The sequence below is a fragment of the Momordica charantia genome (genome assembly GCF_013281855.1).
Source record: "Momordica charantia cultivar OHB3-1 chromosome 8 unlocalized genomic scaffold, Mcharantia_2.0 BLBB01000008.1, whole genome shotgun sequence".
NCBI classification, from domain to species: Eukaryota; Viridiplantae; Streptophyta; class Magnoliopsida; order Cucurbitales; family Cucurbitaceae; genus Momordica; species Momordica charantia.
The window spans coordinates 27,234,693-27,257,833 of record NW_028275166.1 but is presented as its reverse complement, the minus strand read 5'-3'; the positions used below and the strand labels follow the sequence as shown (position 1 = coordinate 27,257,833).

Sequence of the window (23,141 nt, the reverse complement as noted above, 5' to 3'; positions counted from 1 at the left end):
TTTGACACATTAAATATACCCTCACATCCTTTAGATAAATGAAGTTTTATTATCAATTACATCACAAAATAAAGCATTCATTATTAGATAAACAATGTTTTATATAAATTTACGGAAAATAATTCCCAACTATTAGTTCACAAAATTACAAAATTTTCACCAAGTTCTGAAGAATAAAGCAATATGGAGTAGAAAATGAGTTGCAATCTTTGATCCATATGCACTGGTATCATTTCATTCACCTACAAAAACATTTCAAGAAAACATAAAAAAATTGTAATTAAATACCAATAGCGAAATAAATAACAATATTCACCATTACATGACACATGAACATAAGTAAACCTAAGAAATGTAATCAATAGTCATGCAATTGTACTATCCAAAACTTTTTCAATACACGTCGTTTCTAATCCCCAAAGAAAGACAAGAAAGCAAGGATGCGAGTCAATTTGAAAGGTTAGCTAAGCTCTAAAAACTACCCAAACATCCGAATAATAAGCTTAAACTTGCTAATAATACACAAGTAACTAAATAAGTCCACGAAGACACCCACAAGACTTGACACATTTCAATATGAAAACCCTGGTAGGTAGAAGTACCTTCAAATACATTTCAAATTACCTAATCCTTGGAATTAGTTCCATAATAATTCCTACCTGTTTGAAATTACCTAATCAAAGACTATTTTGAACAAAATTTTTACTCAGCAATATAAAAGAATAGATTTCAGGAATTGTAGTTTGCTGCATAGAGACCTTTGACAATCTATTTGAACCAGAGAAGCCTTTTGAAGCAAAAATCTCAACTCAAGATTTCTGTCCCAAAAAGCCTAAAATCAGAAAGGAAATATTCTTACAAGCTTAGACCAACCAGGAATTTTTGAAAACCAAATATAACTTCAACCAATTTATTCCATTACACTTAAAAATGAATCTCATAAGTAGAACATGAAATTGAAGCACAGAAATATTGACATACCCTTTGGTTCTTCACTACTTGAACTTTAGGAAGATCATCATCCTTGTGTTGCTTCAATTCTTCCAACTGTCTTTGAAAACACACCAAAGATGCAGCGATAAGAAAATTAGACAAAACCGCAAGTAAAAACTCAAAAGTTTAAAGTGAAAAAATAGAAACATAACTGAAATCATTGCATGAAAATTTTGTGAATAAATAAACAAGAATTTTAGGATAAAGATAAATGTAGGCAAATATGATTGTTCCTGTTATTGATTTTTTGGACCAAATAGATTATTTGCTCAATAAACTTGTACCATGGGCTTAAAAAAATAATTTCCTATGCAATTTTGACGTGAAAAATGACAAATCTAGAAGGATAAGACAATTAGATTCGAAAAAACCCAAACAGTAGCTAAGACACATGACCACAAACAAATTTAAATGACTCGCATATGACAATAGCTAAGGCTCGTGACAACAAACAAATAACTCATGACAACAGACAAATCCCATGATAGTAGCAAAGAAATCGTTTCCAAAATTGAACCCAACATTCATCAAATTGCACAAGGTGACATTTGAACGATTTATATATAGATTCTTGCACCCATGAACCACAATTGCATACAAATTCTTAAAGCCTCACAAATTGCTGAAAGCCATGAAACTAAAACCTTCATCTATCCCGTTATGACACAACCAAACTTAATTGATGGTGGTTTTCATGAAACTTTAGATGCTAGTGTTAGTGGGACAATTTTTACACATTAGAAATAATTATAAATTACTTCTTAGAAATCAAGTTGATTTGTTTTTCCAGAGAGGAAAGGACCTCCAACACCTATATATAACATTAACAAACAGAAAAGATTCATCAGCAAACTACAACTAGCTACACCCACAAAACTAAGCCCATATGCAACCTAATCCTTTCTTCAAATAAATCGTTTCATTCATCTACATTGACTAAAAATATTCAAACTATACTATTTTTCAAGAAAAAGGTAAATTAGGGTATAGTATTATGACTCTTTGTTAAGAAAAAGTTGAGTAACTCTGATTCATCTAAGCGACTCGAGACCGATCTTCATTATTTTCTGTCCGAGTATCTAAGGTTTTAGAAGACTTCAAATGCTTAACTAATACTCCAAGGTGGCCTAATAGAAGAAGGATTGAAGTGTCAAGAAAAAGAAAAAAATTCAATCATTGTCAACAACTCATGCACCAATATATTTCCATTGGTTCACACATGCAACAAACTTTTCAATTTCATTAGTCGAACAAGGCAAAGTTGATATCTTATAGATTCATTAATGCATATTTTCAAGATGGTCATGACCAACTGATAGCACACTTTGTGAGCTACATTTCATGAGATTTATATTGAAATTATTTGTTAGTTTTCGTTTCTTCATGACAAATTTAAGCACATAAGATATATTTTACAAGAATAAAGTATCGGGAGGAAACGAGACTTATTTGGGTCAAAATGAGAGAAAAATCGGAATCAAAGTGACCAAGATGAATAACAACAAGATTTGGAGCAAAAAACCCGAGAAGATAGCACCACGGCGCTGGCCTAGAGCGCCACAGCGCTCCGAAGTTTAAATTTTGCGTTTTGTGAATAGTGTAGCGCCATGGCGCTGCTGCGACAACTTTTTATAAAAAATAGGGTTGTGCAGTTGCCGAAATGGAGGAGTTGGGGAGAGGTTTTTTGGCAGTTTGCCTTTTGGCCAATTTGGAGGGCAAGGAGACCTTAGAAAAGTGATTTTCAAGGCTCGAGATCGTGGAGGTCACTTCAGGAACGGACGATTGACACGCGGAACATAGTTTCTTCTCCTTTCCCTTGGTTTTTCTAGTTTTGTTATGGACTTCTCATTGTGATTTTATTGTTTTCCATTGAATATGAGAAGCTAAACCTCTTATATTAAGGATTGATGTAGCCATTGAACTTTATGCATTGATTGTTTAGTTTTCTCGATTGAATGTTTATGGATGTTCTACTTGTGCTTCTCTAATCTACTGGTCATAGCTTGATTGATTTTAGACTTGAAATCTTACGCTCGAGAGAGGAGGTTTAGAGTTACAACTAGGATGCATAACTAAAGAGATTTTAAGATCGGGAGATTTAAAAGTTCTTTAGAGGTCATTAAAAGACTTGTTCAATAAAGCCTTTACTTGTTATAGAAACTAGATAGAGATATTGGTTTCATAATTGGTAAGGAGAATTAGCTTGCGCTCGGGAGAGACAGTTGAGATTTGAGAGTTCTTGGCCTATAGAATTAATAATTCGTTCAATCTTGATTAATTAAGTAGTTGGTTCATATATTCAATAGGTGAAATCAATTCCCTAGGACCTTTCTCTCCATTGTTTTTATCTTTGTTATTGCATGTTTATTTCCTTTGATTATATTTTCCAATTTGATTTTGATTCTCTAAATAAAATTGATCGATTGTATCTGTGGTATTTGAGTGATCTAGAAACCCAATCCAGAAGATGATATCGGTATTTGACTTACCACTTTATTAAAGTTTGACTCGTACACTTGCGGTAAAGAATTTTTGCTACACCAACAAAAACTTCAAAGACAAGATTTGTGATGCCCTGCTGTAAGAATAATAAGAGCTCCCATTATTGAAAGGAATGAACAGTAAAGCAATCCAATCATCTCATCAAATAGTTCATAGCATCATCACTTGGAAACTATATGGTCAATGGGATTTGCTTTTTTGACTTTTTTTACATTTCAATCCATTGTTGAACTTATGATTGATTACTAGAATTGGTGTATTGTCTGTCTGGAATCCTTAAAAGTTTGTACTAGGCATAGTCATTAATATTTAAAAATTTCCTTTTTGCTAAATGTATGTGATGGCATTAAGTATGAATGAAATTATATTGTTTTATTGCATGAGTAATCGTTTGCTAGTGGAACTTTACTAGATATGAAATATATTTAAGGTTTTGGTTTTCAAAATGACATGAAATAGAGCTCCATATCCATTCTCTCAATGAACCCTATAGAAGCCAAAGTCAATTATGGAATTCTTCTGTCTTCGTGAGCATCATAGAAATCACAAAGCCAGAGCTGAAGCCAAAGTCAAATCCAAATAATCCAAAACCATAAATTACCAAACAAATAAATAGACAAACCTCTGTCGATGAAAATTTAACAAATCATATTCTTCAATTGGCTTGGTTTTAATTCGGTGGCTACCTTCAACACAGCCACCCATAAAATTATGGGCTTATATAAGTTTGATTGTATTAATTGGTTGGTGCTATGGTAGAAAGAGAATCGAATAAGTTGTTGCACTTTTTTTTTTAACTTGGTCATATCTTGGGTGTCTAATCATGGTTTCAGTTGGTTTTGGTTTTGGTTTGGTTTAGCTATTCAGATTCCTCAACCGACTGTTTTGTGTTGGCCCTCATTTTGCTCATACAAATTTCAGAATCCCTAAGCCTGAGTCTCTATTTTCTTAATAATGTTATTTCCCCTCCTTTATCTCTATGATTTGTCATCCTTCAACCTTACATATATAACAAAATCTTTGTCTTCTTTTTGCCATAATCTTATTATTCTGATGGTGCCTTATTTGTTGAATCTGGTAAAAGATCGACAATGTACAGAATGCATATTGATCTTAAAAGAAATCACTTATTACAAATTATCTCTTATTCGTGGAGAAATCTCTCGAAAATATATTTTATTATTAAACTTATTTATCACAACCGAACAATGTGTTTCTAATACTATTGTCCATCGTTAATGTTATAATTTTTTTTTGAAGTTTAGATATTTCTAAATTTAGTCATAAAATAGAGACCAAAGGAGCACATTAAAAATATAGGAATCTCAAGTTAGATTGAAGCATGGAGATTGCAAATATAGAATTTATTTTGTGAATGATGGATAAACACCGAAGCTTAAGGGAGCAGAACACTCCAACCCACAAACAACCCAATCAATCACCCACGCTGAGAGAAACCTTCCACCTCTTAAAAATCATAAAACACAAAGCAGAAAAACCACGAAGTAGAAAAATCAGAACACCAACTGGACAGACATACCCCCATCATCTGGAAACTCCAATCAAAAAAACAAATCTAAAATCGGGGAATAAAAGAGCAACATAGGCGATGATTAGTAGTAGAAGTATAAAAATAGCGAAACGAACCTCAAGGAAATGAAGAGGAGTCTGACAGCAGATACAGCAGCGTGAACCTGACAGCGACAACGTCAAAAATTGGAGAACCGACAAAAGTGAATGAAGAGGAGCAACTTCGTGAACACGACGATATAGGTGCCGGTGACGGCGGTAGCGTGCAGATGTTGAAGGAAAGTCTGGAGGCAGCGATGTGGCGTGCAGATCTAGAGCAAGGATAGAAGGGGCGACCACACAATGTCTCACAAGGGCTTTTGTTTTTGTTTGGCTTTTCACGAGAAGATGAAAAATGAGGAATAGAAATTAGTGACGCTAACAAATTTTGACGCGGAAACATTGAAAAAATTTGTGGCCCGTGTTTTTAAATTTTCCCTCCGCTGTTTTATTTACCTTTCATATCCTAAATTTAAAAATGCTATATTAAAAAGCTATAAAAAGGTATATTTCTTGTAGTGGGGGAAAGAGTGCAACCAGAAACACGAAGATAAACACTATTGATGACCTTTTTTGCAAGAGAAATTAACTACGTTATTATTTTACCACTGATGTGCAAATGAGATCGAATAGAGAAGCAAGATGATGGATATACAACACCCAATTAATTGTTAACGTAACTTCCGCAAGAAAGTTGAAGCCACACACCTAGTCATAGTCAAATCAAGAAGATCTATTGTTAAAAGTTGTTGTGCATTTTTGTTACAATATTTTTGTTAAGTTTAGATTATTTTTCTTCTAAAATTAGGATACACTTTTGTACAAATATGACCTTTGAGTACCATCATAATAATAAAGTGAAAACAAATACAAACATCTTACCTTCATACCTTCAGTGTGAAACTTCCTCTTGTGAAATGTTTACTTAGTATAGAGCTGTAATGGTCAACGCCTCCTCCAACACTTCTACCCACCCCACCTTTAGCAGCCCACCACTCAATCAACCAAATCGCCATAAAAACTAGATAGAAGCAATTACTTGTTGTGGAAAAACCTAGCCCTACCCATACTACGAAGTTACAAACTAGAGAGCCACATCTCCGACGAGCACCCATGCTCGCCTATGTTTGTGCAACAGTCGATTGGTAATATGGAAACAAGCCAAATGAGCACATCTGCACCATATAGTTCGTCTATAGCAACGGAAGCAGCCGTCAATCCACTATATTAGTCATGGGTAACTACCGACCAACTACTTCTTGGCTGGTTGTACAATTCTATGACTCTAGAAGTTGCAACACAGGTGATGGGGTATGAAAATGCTCGTGATTTATGGGCTGCCATACAAGAACTCTTTGAAGTACAGTCTCAGGTGGAAGAATATTATCTCTGTCAGGTATTTCAACCGCGAAAAGGTTCTTTCAACTGATTTTTTAGGTGTTATGCTGTGTCATGCAGACAATTTGGGTCAAGCTAGAAGTCTCGTACCCACTCGATCTTTGATTTCTCAAGTTTTACTAGGATTAGATGAAGAGTATAATCATGTGGTAGCAACGATCCAAGGAAAAAGAGGCATTTCGTGGTCTGAAATGCAAGACGAATTATTGGTATTCGAGAAGATGTTAGAACTTCAGAATTCTCATAAAAATACAGTAGTGAATATGGATAATAGTAGCAGAAATGTAAGTGGTAGAAATCAATGTCCAAATCAAAACTCTCGGCCACCATTCAACAACAGTCGGGAGGTGGTCGAATCGAGGTAGAGGACAGTGGAACAATGACAATAGTCGGAAAATTTGTCAAGTGTGTGGTAAACCTAGACATTCAGCACTAGCGTGCTACCATCGATTTGATAACGAGTACAGGAACAATACACAAAGTCAAGAGTAAAACTTCAACGACGACTCTAACAAGGGGGTTAACAACAACAACCCTAGACAAGGTACATCTTATGCGTTCACAGCAACCCAAAATAACAATTCTTTTTTGGCCAATCCAGAAACAGTGGTAGACCCGAATTGGTATGTGGATAGTGGTGCTTCAAATCACGTCACCACGGACTACAACAGTATGGTTCAACCTACTGAATATGGAGGTATGGAAAGAGTTGCAGTAGGTAATAGCGATAAATTAAAAATATCTCATGTTGGTAAATCCTGTTTAGTTTCTGACGGTAAGTTGATCATGCTTGAAAATGTGTTGTGCATACCTAACATAGCTAAAAATCTAGTTAGCGTGTCCAAACTCGCTAAAGACAATAACGTATACCTTAAATTTCATGCTGATTCTTATCTTGTGAAGGATATACGTTCGGGCAAGGTAGTGCTAAAAGGGGCTCTTAGAGATAGACTTTACCGCCTCAATAGAGTTGGAGTAGTCACTGGGAGTACTTCGACTCCAGTTGACTGTGGCTTGGAGTTGGCTGCTAATAAAACTATTTGTTCTGTGTCTCTTCCCAAATCATGTAGTAGTATAAATGTTGTGGTATCAAAGACGTTTGACATCGTCGACTTGGACATCCGTCTTCTCAAGTTTTTAGAAGTTTAACTAAACGTTGTAATCTGTCCATGAAAGCTAATGAGTCAACTTTTGTGAAGCATGCAAATACGATAAATCTCATGGTCTGCCTCTACCTCTATCTAGTTCACGAGCTACTGCTCCATTTATGTTAGTGCATACTGATCTATGACGACATGCGCCTGTTATGTCTTCTGATAGGTATAGATACTATGTTCATTTTTTTTATGACCGTAGCCGATTTGTATGAATTTATCCTTTGAAATTAAAATTTACACACTTTCTGCATTTAATCATCTTACTACTATGATCAATGTAGACACCATTATTGGTCCAGCTAATTTTTAATTATTTTTTATTTATTATTATTTTTTTAAATATCTTCATTAAAAAAAGATTACTTTATTATTGTTTATAAGCTAAAGTTTTAATTTAAATTAAAAAAAAAGGTTTTATTTTAAAGATTTTGATTTTATTAATAAAATTACAAATGTAAAAATAAAGATTTTATTTTAAACTTTTGATATTAACAGTTTTTTTTTCTCCCTTTGATTTTTTCTTGGTCAAGGTTCTACAGGTGTCATTCCCTACGTTTCCCTTCCTTGTTTTACTTGACTCACGTTACTATTATTTTTTTTTTTTTTGTGTATTTAAAGGACAGACACAGAGAACACGCAACAGAGAAAGGGAAGTACTAGACCCTTAGAAAAATTTAGTTTTATTTCTCTTTAAAAAAAGGGTCACCTTCTTCTTCATCTTCTATCTCTCACCACTCCCTATTTCTCTCTCTACAATAAACTCCAGTAACTCATCCAGCAGGACCGGCGAGCATACACGACCAACCCATGCAAAGCCTCGGTGACCTCTGTCAAAACCATTATAGCAGCAGCCATTGATGGAGATAACTGCTCCTGTGTTGTCTCCATCAATGGCTGCTACTATAATGGTTTTGACATTCTTCCTCAAGCTGAAGGGAGTTTCACGGATGCCCAGCTTGGTTCTCAAGTTTTTAAATGTTGCTTTTTGTAGAGGTTTAGTAAATATATCCGCTAGTTGGTCTTTGGATGGAACAAAACTAGTTGTTAGGAGTCCAAGGCACACCTTTTCTCGAACAAAATGGTAATCCATCTCTATGTGCTTTGTTCTAGCATGAAACACTGGATTTTTGGCCATATGTAGAGCACTCATGTTGTCACACATCAATTGAGGTGGTTTGGATAGCTTGACTCCAATATCTTTTAGTATGAATGTGATCCAAGTCAAGTCAGCTGCTGTAGTTGCCATGGCACGATATTCGGCTTCAAAACTTGATCTAGCTACTATAGTTTGTTTCTTGGAGCTCCAAAAGATGCAATTTGAGCCTAAGAAAATGCAACATCCTGAGGTGCTTCTTCTTGTGTCAGGACAGCCTCCCCAATCTGCATCACAGAAAGCATAGAGATTTAGTGAACTATTTTTATAAAAAGATATTCCATACCTTAGAGTGCCCTTTAGGTATCTTAGGATATGCTTGACCATATTTAGGTCCTTTTGTTTGGGATCATGTAGATGTTGACAGGCTTTGTTAACAGCAAATGTGATGTCTGGCCTTGTGAGTGTTAGGTATTGCAAAGATCCCACTAAACTTCTGCATTGAGTTGCATCAATTTTCTCATTGTCGTTTGAGGAGCTTGAAGTGGAGGTTGACATGGGTGTGCTAAGTTGTGAGGCTTCAGACATTCTTGCTTTATTTAGTATTTCCTTGGCATATTTTCTTTGTGATAGCATGAGATCAGTGTTAGTTTGGTGTACCTCTATGCCAAGGAAATAGTGTAAGGGGCCAAGGTTCTTTAGAGAAAATTCGGATCCTAGCTGTGACATGAGTTCTTCAACATGCTTTGAGCTTGACCCTGTCATAATTATATCATCCACATACACAAGCATGAGAGTGAGTACATTGTCATCTCTATATATAAAAAAAGAGGGATCAGAGTGCGAGCAGATAAAGCCAATGTGAAGGAGGAATTGAGATAATCTCTCAAACCAGGCCCTAGGTGCCTGTTTCAGACCATATAAGGATCGGTTGAGCTTGCATACGAAGTGTGGTTTTTCTAGAACTTGAAATCCAGGTGGTTGAGACATGTAGACTTCTTCCTTGAGAAAGCCGTGGAGAAATGCATTTTTGACATCTAGTTGTTGCAAGGGCCAGTTGAAGGTCACTGCCAGTGCAAGGATGAGCCGAATTGTTGTTGGCTTGATTACAGGACTAAAAGTTTCTTCGTAGTTCACTCCTTTTATCTGAGAGTATCCTTGAGCGACCAATCTTGCCTTGTAACGTTCAATTATTTCATCCTCCTTTAGTTTAGTTTTGAATATCCACTTTGATCCAACTATATTGATGTGTGGTGGCGAAGGTACCAAATTCCAAGTGTTGTTTTCTTGAAGTGCCTGCATTTCTTCCTCCATAGCAGACTTCCAATGAGGAATTTTTAGGGCTGCCTTATAGTGTTTTGGTTCTACATCATGATTTGAGCTTATGAGAGCATGTTGGTGGTGATTGGTGTCTTTCTGACTTTGTGTTTCCTGATGTAGGTTGGAGTTAAGGAGCAGATTATTATTCAATTTTCTTTTGGTTATCATCGGATGCGTGCTTGTATTTTAAACATTATTTTCTCCAGATGATCCAATGATTGAGTTGAGATTAGGTGTACCTGCAAAAGAATAAGGTAGGTCAATATAAAGGCTGTTACTTATATTAGGAAGTGTTGATACCTGATGTGAGTCAAGTAGTTGTAGATTTTTGTCAGATTGGAAGTTTGTAGCCATTTGCAACAAGTTGTCCTCTTCTGTTTGAGGTTCATGTAGTAGACTTGACATTTGGGCTGGATTTTCATTGCTTGATTGACTTTTTTGTGTATTGCCTTGTGAATTTTCTGGTTTGTAGTCTTGTGAAGTTTCTATTGTGTAGTTTTCTTGTTGATTGGAATGGACTTCACTAGTCTCTTCTAAAGAAAATTTTCTGATTGGAGATTTTTCCTTTGCGGCAGTATCTTTACTTTCAATATTCTTTTTGGAATTATTGTAGTGCTCTTTTGCAGGGTTGTTCCATTCCTCAAGTCCTGAAAATTCTGTAACAACAAGAGGATCTGTGTTTTCACAGTTAGTAACATTTGTTCTTTCAAAGGGAAAAATGTTTTCATCAAATACCACATGCCTTGATATATATACCTTGTTCGACATAGGATCTAAGCATCGATATCCCTTGTGAATGGGACTATATCCAATAAATACACACGGATAAGTTCTTTTGGAAAGTTTATTCTTTGTGTAGTTTCTAAGATATGGAAAACACTTGCAACCAAAAATCTTTATGCCACTATAGTCAGGTTCCCTATTAAAGAGCTTAGAAAAAGGAGATTTCATAGTAAGAGACTTTGATGGCATGCGATTTATCAAGAAAACGGCAGTAAGAAAGGCATCTACCCAATATTTTGTAGGTACTTTAGATTGGAATAGAAGGGTCAGCCCCGTTTCTACTATATGCCTATGTTTTCTCTCAACAACTCCATTTTGTTGTGGAGTGTGAGGACAAGAAAGTTGATGAGAAATACCTTTTTGTTCAAACCAACTTTTGAGAGCTGAAGATGTAAACTCACCTCCTCCGTCACTTTGAAAGACCTTTATCTTTCTCTCAAATTGATTTTCCACTAGTTGTTGGAACTTGAGAAAGCATGAGAAGAAGTCAGACTTCTTCCTTAATGGATAAATCCAACAAAACCTGGAAAAATCATCGATAAAACTAACATAGTATTTGAAATTTTGACAAGAAACAATAGGAGAAGGTCCCCAAAGATCACAATGAACTTTATAAAGAGGATAACTACTGATATGATTGATATGATTGTTTTGCTTGAATGAAAGTTTACAACTTTTGCTCATTTGACAATAGTCACAAATAGTTTTAATCTTATCCCAACTAGAAATGTTTAAGAGATGAGAATCAAAAAGATGCCTCAAGGCTTGATCATTGAAGTGCCCCATGCGTTTGTGCCAAATGGAGTAATTGGCTTTATTTGAACTTGTTTCAGCAGAGAAAACTTGATGAGCTTGCCGATTTTGCTCATTCAAAGCATACAATCTTTCTTGTTTACGTCATTTACCCAAAATTTGTCCCTGCTTGTCCTTAATAACAAAACCATTAGCATCAAAAGTAATTAGACAATCATTATCCAAGGTAAGCTTGCTAATGGACATTAAATTCTTCTTTATTTCAGGAACAACAAGAACATTTTCAAGCTTTAAGTTTTGAAAAATAACAAGACATGAACCAGTGTGTGAGATATTCAAACCTTTTCCATCACCTACATACAATTTATCCATACCTTTGTAAGATTTGATGTGAGAGACCATACCTGAGTCATTAACTATGTGAGATGTTGCTCCAGAGTCTGCAAACAGAGTAGGCTCAGTCACTTCATTCATGCTTAAGGCAGCTAGAGCTCTCGGTATTTCTTCAGTCTGATATGAATGGTCAAATCTATTCCAACATTTAAGGGCTGTATGGTTGAATTTCCCACATATCTGACACTCTATTCTTTCTTTTTGGTTAGAATTTAAGCTATTATAGCTTCTTGAATTGTGTTGAGTAGGAGACTGTATGTTTTGATGTTGTATTTGAGTTTGTCCACTTGGATCTACTCTTCCTCTTTGGTTGTAATTTCTTCCTCTCCCACGGCCTCTTCCTCTTTGTCCAAAGTAGGCTTGATTCTGGTCCATAGAATGTGATTTTTCTTCTTCAACTTCAGCCGTAAGTTGTAGTTCATGATTCTTTAGTGCTAGCACGAACTGATTGTAAGATGGATAAGGGGCTTTGGAAATCATAGCAATTCTGAAATCTTTGTACTTACCTCCCAAACCCCTTGCAAGGTGGAAGACTTTGGTTGTGTCATCAAGGGGCTTTTTCATAGCTGCAAGTTTGTCACATAATCCCTTGAATCTCTTTAGGTAGTCTTCCATGCTCATACTCCCCTTTCTTAAACTGACTAAGGATTCATTTAGATGGATTTCATTCTCCTTGGTCATGGTTAGGAGTTCTTCAAGTGATTTCCAGACTTGATAGGCACTATCATTTGCTTCCATCATAGAGAGAACTTCTTCTGTAATTGTTCCCAAAAGCCATGAAGTCAACAGCCCATCATTATTCTCCCATATACTGAACTGGGGATTGACAGTCACTTTTCCCTCCTTATCTGTGAGTTCTTGTTTTGGAGCACTATCTTCAAGCAAGTGATGTTCAATCCCCATGCTTCTGATGAGGGGTACAATTTGTGATTTCCATAGCAAGTAATTGGAGAAGTTCAACTTAATAGAAATTAGGCTGGAGCATTGGTGAAAAATCTGAATAGTGAGAGATGTTTCAGTATTGGCCATGAGTGTTAAAAGAGGAGATAAGAAATCGATTTCTTTTGTGCAGAGAAGCTCTGATACCATAAAATGTTGCTAGAAATGCTTCAAAATGTGATTGTTCTATATCACCTCAAAAGAGAAAAAAATATACATTTCTTATGCAACCTAGCTATTATGTAGTTTGCACAAAAGAAGAATGGACAGTACAAAAGGAAAAAATAAATCAGTGAAGGAACATATCTCCACGGTTACAAATGAAGGATAAACTAGGAAAGTATTTAATGGTCATGAGAATTTGACCAGAGTACATATTTCCTAATGGATTATTTTCTTATAGGGAAGATGGGTATGTTAGAAAAGTCAGTGGCAAATTAAGAGAGATCAGGCATGAATTTAGCAAAGAATCATGGAGCAATTTTAGCTAACTGCTGATGTGTTGTCTCCATCAATGGCTGCTATAATGGTTTTGACAACCTCCACAACCAAGCAAAACCCGATGAAAACAAGATTCATAGATTCATAGATCGTTGCTGGTAGGTACTATTAAATTTTCTTAAAAAAACAAAAAGGTTTAAAGTTATACTTTTTAAATACGTTTTTGAAAAATAGTAAATGATTTTGATAAAATGATTTTCTTTTTTTTATAAAAATAGTTTTTTTTTTCTTTTTGGTAAATAAAAGTTAATTTTAAAAAGGAAATATTTTGTTTTAAGCCATGTTTTTTTTAAATGCAAAATAAATAAAAGGTTTTTTTTTTTCTAAAAATGAATTTGTTTTAAAATAACATTTTATTAAAGTAAATTTCTTTTTGAAAAAGAGTAAAGATTTTGCAAATATATTTAAAATAAATTTTTTTGAATTAGTAAAAACTATGTTTAAAAGAAAAAAAATATTTTTAAGAAAACTATAAAATTCAAGTTTTAGGAAAATAAATAAAGGTAAAATCTTTTAAAATAAGTTTGTTAATTATAGTTGTTGGAAAGAATCTCAACGAATAAATTTGTTTTAAATAAATTTGATTTATTTTGTTAAATTTTGAAATAAAAATATTTCTTTTAAAGAATCTCTTTAAATTTGAAATAAATAAAAAATTGTTTTTATTTTTTTGTTTTAATTTAACAAAATTCGTTTTTTTAGTTAAAAAAATAAATTAAAACCTCTGTGGTAAGGGGTTTGATTTTTTAATGTACATGACCAAGTGAACCTTCCCCCCATTTATCAACTGTACAGGAAAAGCCCTATCCCAAATTCCAGAAGAACGTGTTGATAGTGCATATCTTGCCATAGCATCTGCCTGCTTGTTCTCCACTCATCCAACATGTTGAAATCGAATACCTTCAAAATATCTACTAAGATTCAATATGTCCCTTGTCCAAACTCCAAGCTCATTCCGTAAGTCTTCCCCACTCCTTAACAACTGCACCGCTTCCAGACAATCCGACAACACCTTCAATTGCATGATATTCATCCTTAATGCCTGAGAAACTGCCTCTCTAGTCGCACACAGCTCTGCTTGCAGAGGAGAGAGCCCCAACGCCAAACATTTCGCCATGGCCTGGGTAATCGATCCCAAATTGGATCGATAAATCGCCCCTAGACCCGTCAATGAAGCCTCTTTTGAACATGCGGCATCTGTAAAAACCCAAACCCAATCTTGCTCCTCTCTTGGAATTGCCAAATTTATCGGCGATGTCACAGCTTGCTGGACAGAACGGCGATTCTGCATTCTCCGGTAAGCTTCCATGAAATTTTGGATCCATACACATCTAGCATCAAGCTACCAACATACCTCGTTCTTAATTCTTTTATTTCTATCATTCCAGATAGACCAACATACTGTGGCAGCCATTCCTAGATCATCCTTAGATAGTAGTTCACAGCAACACCACCATGAGTCTTCAAAATGAGGCAAAACGACCCATTTGAAATCTAGGGATGGTACACATTTATTCCAGATTTCACAAGATCTCGAACACTCAAAGAAAAGGTGGGATGCAGTCTTAGTTTTGCCTAAACACACTGGGCAACATGAGGTAACATCCATTCCCTTCTTAATTAGATTACATCAGTAGGCAGAATATCATGTATAGCCCTCCATATGAAGTGTTTTATTTTTGGTGGAATCTAAAGATTCCATAGTTTCTTCCATATCTTTTGCCTGCTGTTTGAATTAGAAGCTGATGAAGAAATTTTAGCATTCACAAATGTCTTGTAACCACTCTTCACTGAATAGATCCCCTTCTTGTCATAATGCCAAACCTAGTTATCCTGAACATTTGATAGGCTAATAGGGATTTTCAAAATGCATTGGACATCTGCCGTGCAAAAAACCTCACGAAGCATACTAACATTCCATTCCTCGTTTAGATTAATGAAATCTGCCACCCTTGCATTGTTGTTAGAGCCAGGCTGAGAAATAGGCTTAAAGGTGGTTTCCCGTGGCAATCATCTATCCTGAAAACATAAATAGACTCTCTGTTGCCACTCTCTTCCTCAGACCATGGTTTAATAGCTCCCGACCCCAAATACAACTCCTCCATACGTACGATAGGTGTTTCCCAACTTCGGCATCCAGGATGGAGGATTCAGCAAAATATCGAGCTTTCATCACCCTGGTCATCAGTAGACCTGGAAAGGATAACATACGCCATACTTGTTTCGCAAGTAGAGCTTGATTAAAGCCTTCTAAATCCATAAAATTCAAGCCGCCCAGCTCCTTTGGGAAACATAGCTTATCCCAACTTCTCCAATATATTTTCCTCTTCATTTCTGAAGAACCCCACCAGAACTTAGCAAACATTTTGGACAGATCATCGCAACATCCTTTGGGAATTCTAAAAACACTCATCGCATAAGTAGGAATAGCTTGGCCCACACTTTTAATAAGGGTTTCCTTCCCAACCATCGAAAAAAAAAATTGTCTTTGCCACCCTTGTAAAGTTCTCCAAACCCTATCCTTCAAAAATTTCCAATCCTCTGATCTTCTTCTCGAGAAATCTGATGGCAGTCCAAGATAGGGACCAAAATTATCCACCAGTCGAACTCCTAAAAGAGATTGAAGATAACATTTCCTATCTTTGACTATATTTGGAGAGAAACAAACTACAGACTTATCATAATTAATCACCTGCCCAGAAGTGCATTCATAAAGCTGAAGGATTCTTTTAAAAGCACAACATTCTACTGCGTCTGCAATAATAAATACAAGGCTATCATCAACAAAAAGAAGATGAGATATGATTGGCCCCGTTTCTGTGATCGGCAAACCCGAAATCTTTGAGTTTAACATTGCTTCCTTTATCAATGCAGATAACCCTTCCGCACATAGAAGAAATAAGTAGGGTGATATAGGGTCCCCTGTCTGAGGCCTCTGGATGGATGAATATGCCCCACAGACACTCCATTAATATTGATTGCAAAAGTCACTGTTGAGATACACTGCATTATACGATCAACCCATTCGTTTGCAAATCCCATTTTTATCATTATTTTCTTCACAAAAACCCAATCTACCCGATCATATGATTTGATCATGTCCAGCTTCAGTGCTGCATAACCAACCCTCCCTTTCTTATAGTTCTTCAGAGCATGTAAACATTCATGACCGATCACAATATTATCTGTAATAAATCTCCCAGGAATAAATGTTGATTGTGATTAGATATCACCACATCTAACACACTTTTTAAACGATTGGCCAGAACTTTCGTCACTATTAATTTGTATGAAACATTACACAAGTCTATGGGCCTAAAATCTGTGACCTGGGAAGGATTTTTGCACTTAGGGATAAGCACAATAGTTGCCTCTTTTAAATTTTATGGTGTTAAATTTTCAATCATGCACCAAAATTTAAATTTATCGACAAAGTATTTTAAAATATAAACTGATAATTAACAAAGATATAGTACTTAATTATTTAATCTGTAGATAATATTTATTAGTTTTAGTTTCAGATTATTCTTCAAATTTAAAATTTTATTTTCATTTCTTCATACCAAACGCAGAAAAAATTTATGGGAAATTGTTTAAAGTTTCTTTAAACTACTTAAAAAAATATAATTCTAATAAATAAATAAATAAACTCACTAAACTTTTCTTTTTCTCGTTCTTTTTTCTTTATATATATACTATTGAACGAACTAATATTGAACTATGTGTAAAATCATTTTTTTATTAAATAAATTAATATCAAACATTATTATATGGTAAATGGTAACCAAAAAATATATATATATATATATATTATGAGATAAAATGGTTTTTTTCAAATAATATTACTTATATTGAACGTCTGATATATATACACATATATATATATATATATTTCACATCATGTATTTGAAATTACATTCATATGTGTGCTAGTTTGAATATTAAAGACAACACAGAGAAGTAGGTAGGAATATGAGAAGTGAAGAAATTAATAATAGGGATGGTCACATTATTCGCATATTTTGTTGATGCATAAATCTAGTGGCACGTCACATCAATAAAAGGGTTGAAGAGAGCTACAGATGAGATAAGTTGGTGACCTGCAAACAGAACCTTGCACCGATCTAATGATCAATCACGTGCCTTTCAATTTTAAGTTAGAATTTAGTCCAAAATAGTGTGAGTGGAGCTTAATAAAGGTTTCTGAGAAGTAGGTAGGAATATGAGAAGTGAGAAATTAATAATAGGGATGGTCACATTATTCGCATATTTTGTTGATGCATAAATCTAGTGGCACGTCACATCAATAGAAGGGTTGAAGAGAGCTACAGATGAGATAAGTTGGTGACCTGCAAATAGAACCCTTACATCGATCTAATGATCAATCACGTGCCTTTCAATTTTAAGTTAGAATTTAATCCAAAATAGTGTCGAGCGGAGCTTAATAAAGGTTGCATAAAATTGCATACCTTAAAAAAAAAGAAAAAGTGTGGAACCCCACCTTTTACAAGGGATTAATTCACTGTTGTCATCTGCCTTTCTTTAAGCCGAAGAGTCAGTAGAATTTACATCAAAGTATCCCCATTTAAAGTTGGCCTCCAATCTTGGTTGTCTTTCTTTTTTTTTTTTTTGTATATCCGTGAGTGTCCGGACTAGTGCACACTTCGATTAATCGTAATCATGAAACTTTGACCAATGTACCTTGCAGCTCGTACTGTTTGTTGACCATAATTCATGAACCCAGTTACCATAGGGAACATATTGTAATATCTCTAAAGAATTTTATGTTTGTTTCTTTCTCTTGTTTGAGCAAGTCGTGAATATAGAATATGGTATTCCTTTACAGTGAAAAGAGTTGAAAAGAAGTTGTTAATAATAGATTACCGAGAGATATAGGTAAAAGAAATTTCCATCCGAGATTTAATAGTTGGTCTATTCTTAGTCGGGGTAAAGTCCATGACAACCGTCTGACCCTACAACATTTGGTGTCACGAAACATATCAGAATTAATAATTCCTAAAGTAGGTGATGGTCATCATAGGATTTAATTCCCTACCTGTCCCAATTTGTCCTTGACTTAACAGAACTCACGAACATGTATTCCCAAACGAATATGGAGGCTCAAACCTACCTACACTAACACCTTTTCCACCTTACGAGGCTATAAATACTAGTACAAGGGATATGGCAAATACACACACCCACCATTCTCTTTTATTTTCCACTAATTCTCACACATCATTCCTCTCAAAACCAAAAAGAATGAAGAAACTTCCGATCACAGGCCTTTGGCTTTTGGTGGTGGCGATCATGGCGCTTCTCGCCGGAGCTCATCTGGCGGATGCGGTGACTTGCAGTCATTTGCAGCTGAGCTCGTGTGTTGGGGCAATTTCATCGTCAACGCGGCCATCGGCCAGTTGTTGCAGTAAGCTGAGAGAGCAAAGGCCATGCCTTTGTGGGTACTTGAAGAATCCAAACTTGAGGCCTTACGTGCAATCTCCCGGTGCCAAAACTGTTGCTTCTGCCTGTGGCGTTGCCTTCCCCAGATGCTAAACCCCATGCTTGGGGATGGAAAATGGGCTTAATTTCTTATGGAAATTAAGTTGGTAAAATCAAAACTAGTATGAATTGAAGGAAAAAATGGTCGTATAATGTCTTCTTTATCAATCTATGCTTCAATTTTTATCTTTAAACATGAATTATTATTATTATTATAAAAGCAATGGAATGTTAAGAATATTGAACAAAAAGTGGATGCATCATTGTGTCATATATTGTCTATTTATATTTGAGGGAAGTTTATTATTTTTTTACTCAGGTACTTGTTTAAGCTGTGAATTTGCAACAATAAATGGTGAAATTAAATATTCTCTATTAATTAAGTTTACACTTTTTTTAAGTATTTTTGCTTTGGAAATTTCTCTGGCAAAATTTTTAAGTATTTTGTAATCTGAGTTTTGTATAATTTATTTGTGTCCATGGACATTTTTGAAGTTTAGTTTTGAGGAAACATTAATTATTTATACAGAGTTTTTTTTTTAAATTAAACTTAGAGTTTAAATAGATGATATTTGAAAGTTCAAATTGACCCACTCGTCTAACTGAGTGATATAAATTGAAGTTTTGTATCTTTTTAATACTAAAATTAATATAAGTTTTGTTTCCTCTCCTAATAAGTAGGTAGAGGTGGGAGTTTTGACTAGTATACTATTATAGGGTCCGACTGATATTGAGAAAAACTTATTGAATGACGCTACTACAATGTAGCTACCACCAACCGACGATAACTTTGATATTATATTCAAAAACTACATGTCCCTAAATTACCATTGAATATGGTTAAAACTATGTTTTGTAGTTTATCTATGATCCAACGGTGTAAAACTATTAGTCACATCATGAAGTATCCTCCAATAATTTATCTACCAATAAATTTTCAAGTGTCTATTTTAAAAACTTGAACTTTAAAAAGTTATTATTTTGGTCATCATCTTTACTATTTTGTTGTTAACTTTTTAATTTATTAATTATATGTTCCCCTATGTATGTGTGTGTTAAAATTTGTTTGATTTAACTAACACAGGAATGAGTTCAAATACATATAATGGCCGTCCACCGTAAGAATTAGTAATTCATTGTCTTTCCTTTTCAAGCACCAAATATTGTAGGGTCAGACGATTGTCCCGTAAGATTATCCGGATACTCATAGTTATCAAAATATATATATATGGGACTAGAATTTGTCAATGCATAGAAGTAACTCACCTTGTGTATCATTAAGGTCAGGATATTTGTGCAATTGTAAATGAATTCTTGTATTGGTAAACTTACAAAGGAACTAGGTGTTTTTTGTTTACCACCTAAATTTAATGGTTAAAATAAAAGGAGTGTAATTGAAATAAATTTCTAAATAATACATTTAGATTAAATCAATAAAATTTTTATTTTCTTTTTATTTTCGACCAACCTCTCAAAAAAGAAATGTAATTTAATTCATTTCAAATCATTCTGGTTCCAAACAACATAAATAATTCAAAATCATTTATTACATTTTAAATTATTTAATTTAAAATCATTTCTTAAAGTTCTCGGGATTAGGTGAATTAAGAGTATTTTGCATGGATTTCAAAGAGATCGAAGACCTTGAGCAAACAAAGCAACGAAACTTTCCATCTCATCTTTCTCCTTAACCAATCCAATCTGTATCCCACCATGGCCATTTCCACTCTCAGTTAGACAAATAACTGCGGACGATTCATCAGCCGACACCAATTCCACCATCCTCGGCTTCCCCCACCCAAAATCTGCACTGTAAACTTCATATTTGGGCGACCCACCAATCACAATTAGGCCTTTTGGTGAAGGAGACATTTAAGCAGCCCTGTTGCTTGAATCTATGATAAATCTCCACTCCTCTGCCCCTGTCAAGACTCCTTCTTCCAAGCTTCTAATGGCCTCAAAAATTGCCTCGCCAGCCACAGCTGCCCCATTATTTTCACTCAAAATCTCACTTCTTTCCATCAAAGCATAGCGAGGAACCAAACAATTTCCAAAGTAATTTGAAGGAAGAAGTGGGTTTAAACGAGCTCTAACATCCGCCGGGAATGCGATCGCCAATTTTCCCTCTTTCAAGCCTTCGGTCTTGGCCATGCAGACGCAGAGGTAAGCAGTTGCCGCCACAAACGAAGAGATATAACTATTGTGAGAATCACAACTACTCTTCTGCTGCTGCTGCTTAAGAAGCTGTTGCTTTAGCTTTTGGATGTTTTGGGGACTCAACTCCAGAGTGCATCGGATTAAGGTGGGTGAAATTTTGGGTAACTTGATGTTCAAGCTCCGATTATTGGGTCCTTCCTGGTTCAGCCATGCGTTCAAGTAAATTTCTGTAAGACTGATCGGATCTTCGATCAATGTCCTGAGTTAAGAATATGAATAAATGATGAAGTACTTGATGGGGTTTGATGTTGGAGATCAACATTTCTCCATAAGTTAGGAGATGAATGCATGAAGTAAGAGAGTGAAAATAAAGTAAATTGCTATCATATTTTTCCTCCTATGGTGCTGATAAGTGACAGCTTGGTGAGCATCTATTTCTCTCTTATTTGTAAAAAAATCAACGTTGGTGAGTAAAAGACAGGTGTTCGTGACCGGTTAGCACTTAAGTATTTTCTATTTTTAATGGTGGTTAAGTACGAGGATACCTACTAATTAAATAGTTAGAACCTAAATTTTATAAAAAATTTAGTGGTGATGACTAAGAGATAACCTAAATTTTATAAAAAATTTAATGGTGATGACTAAGAGATGAATGCTGACAGACAATTACTAAGTAGTATTCACGTTCTTTACTTCTCATTCATATTAATAATACTTTACCACCTCATTACTAACTACTATTACACTTTTATTTTTATTTCTATCTTTTACCTTTTTACGAATAGCAGGAAGAATTGCTACGAATAAATGATTAAACCTATGAACTTAATAACAACCTTTCATATGTCGCGATCGGGATAGAAGACTCTCCTGTGACTTGAAGAGTATTGCAAATACAAGCCCATGAGTTGACGAACGAAGCTGAAGTTCTTCCATCCATAACTGCGTGGTGGATGGTTATTCCAATGGAAAATCCTCTGTTTCGAAACACGGTGACTTGGAGAGCAATCACTGCAACCCGATCATGAGACATAGACAGCTCAGGGACAAGAGGATGATATTCTACAACATCACGAAACCCATTGCTAGAAAGATGGTGAAAGTCGGCGTCGGACTCGACCACCGTCAGCAAAACGGCATCACCTTCAACAAACTCAACGGTGGGGACGACGGAGTGGCGGGGCCAAAGGAGGTTCCCGGCGAGAGGAAGATAGCGGCCGAGAGCGAGCGAGAGGGAGGTTTTGAGCTTTGGGAGAATGGGGTCAAGAAATGAGACCTCAGCGTCAATGGATGGTAATTGGTAAAAGAAAAGTTGTTGAATTGGATGGTGTTTCAAATAAAGGATGTCGAAGAAAGTGAGAGGAAGGGAGCTATGGGCAGGTGAAGGAGAAGGGGATACCCTACACACTTCAATTATGTTCAAAGATCCAAGGCCATCCATTTCCATGGAAACTCTTCTTTTGATCTTGTTCTAACTTTTTGGACAAAGATTAGATTAGTGATCAAAACTTGTGACTTCACTGTCATAATTATAAGTGTTTGGACGAAGGGTTGATGAAAAAGATATTATTTCCCCGGAAAGAGTGGATCTATACATAATTACCATCAACATTATGATTGCTAATTTTGAGTTAAATTATGTTGACAGATCCAAGACCAGATCCCTTGAAACTCTCAACTGTCAAATTGGATGAATATAAAATAATGGGATGGGCCGGGACACACGCCTTGACCTCATCACTTTCTTCTTAGCGTACGTTTGTATTTAAGAGTGAATATAAATCAATCCAAAGAGTCAACCAAATCAATTAAAACCCATAGAATAAAACGTTAAGATTCTATATCTTAATCTAGTTTTAGTTCATTTTTGCTGTTCCACTTTGAAATCTTAAAATAATATTTATTTTGATCCCTATATTTCTAACTTTGATTCATTTTGATTCGAGTAATTTCGAAATGTTCGTTTCAATTCCTGTATTTTTCAGAGGTGATCATTTTTATCTATATTTTCAAAATTTTAACACAAATTCTACACCTAACGAAAATCTTATATATAAAAGTCACAGTTACATTTCAAAAAATAT

At 35.1% G+C, this 23,141-nt stretch overlaps 1 protein-coding gene, 1 long non-coding RNA gene and 1 pseudogene across 5 annotated transcripts; 1 reads left to right on the top strand and 2 right to left on the bottom strand.

Annotated features, from left to right (window-relative positions):
* On the bottom strand, window positions 1-5,483 carry LOC111013184 (uncharacterized). 4 transcript variants are annotated; one of them, XR_002601652.2, is made up of 4 exons: window positions 5,143-5,483; window positions 3,483-3,571; window positions 982-1,051; window positions 1-242 (listed from the first exon to the last, which is right to left on the bottom strand). It is a non-coding gene; the product is annotated as an uncharacterized LOC111013184 (long non-coding RNA). The 4 variants fall into 4 exon arrangements; XR_002601651.2 differs by having other exon boundaries at window positions 3,483-3,568; window positions 5,143-5,482; XR_002601653.2 differs by lacking the exon at window positions 3,483-3,571 and having other exon boundaries at window positions 982-1,047; window positions 5,143-5,474.
* An 11,777-nt stretch (window positions 5,484-17,260) lies between these two features.
* LOC148209875 (non-specific lipid-transfer protein 2 pseudogene) lies at window positions 17,261-19,279 on the top strand (annotated as a pseudogene).
* Window positions 19,280-20,656: 1,377 nt separating this feature from the next.
* LOC111013186 (phenolic glucoside malonyltransferase 1-like) lies at window positions 20,657-22,777 on the bottom strand. The gene is made up of 2 exons (XM_022287584.2): window positions 21,894-22,777; window positions 20,657-21,316 (listed from the first exon to the last, which is right to left on the bottom strand). Exons 1-2 carry the CDS (start codon window positions 22,502-22,504, stop codon window positions 20,773-20,775), a joined length of 1,155 nt encoding a protein of 384 aa, XP_022143276.2. The 5' UTR covers window positions 22,505-22,777; the 3' UTR covers window positions 20,657-20,772.
* Window positions 22,778-23,141: the final 364 nt, after the last annotated feature.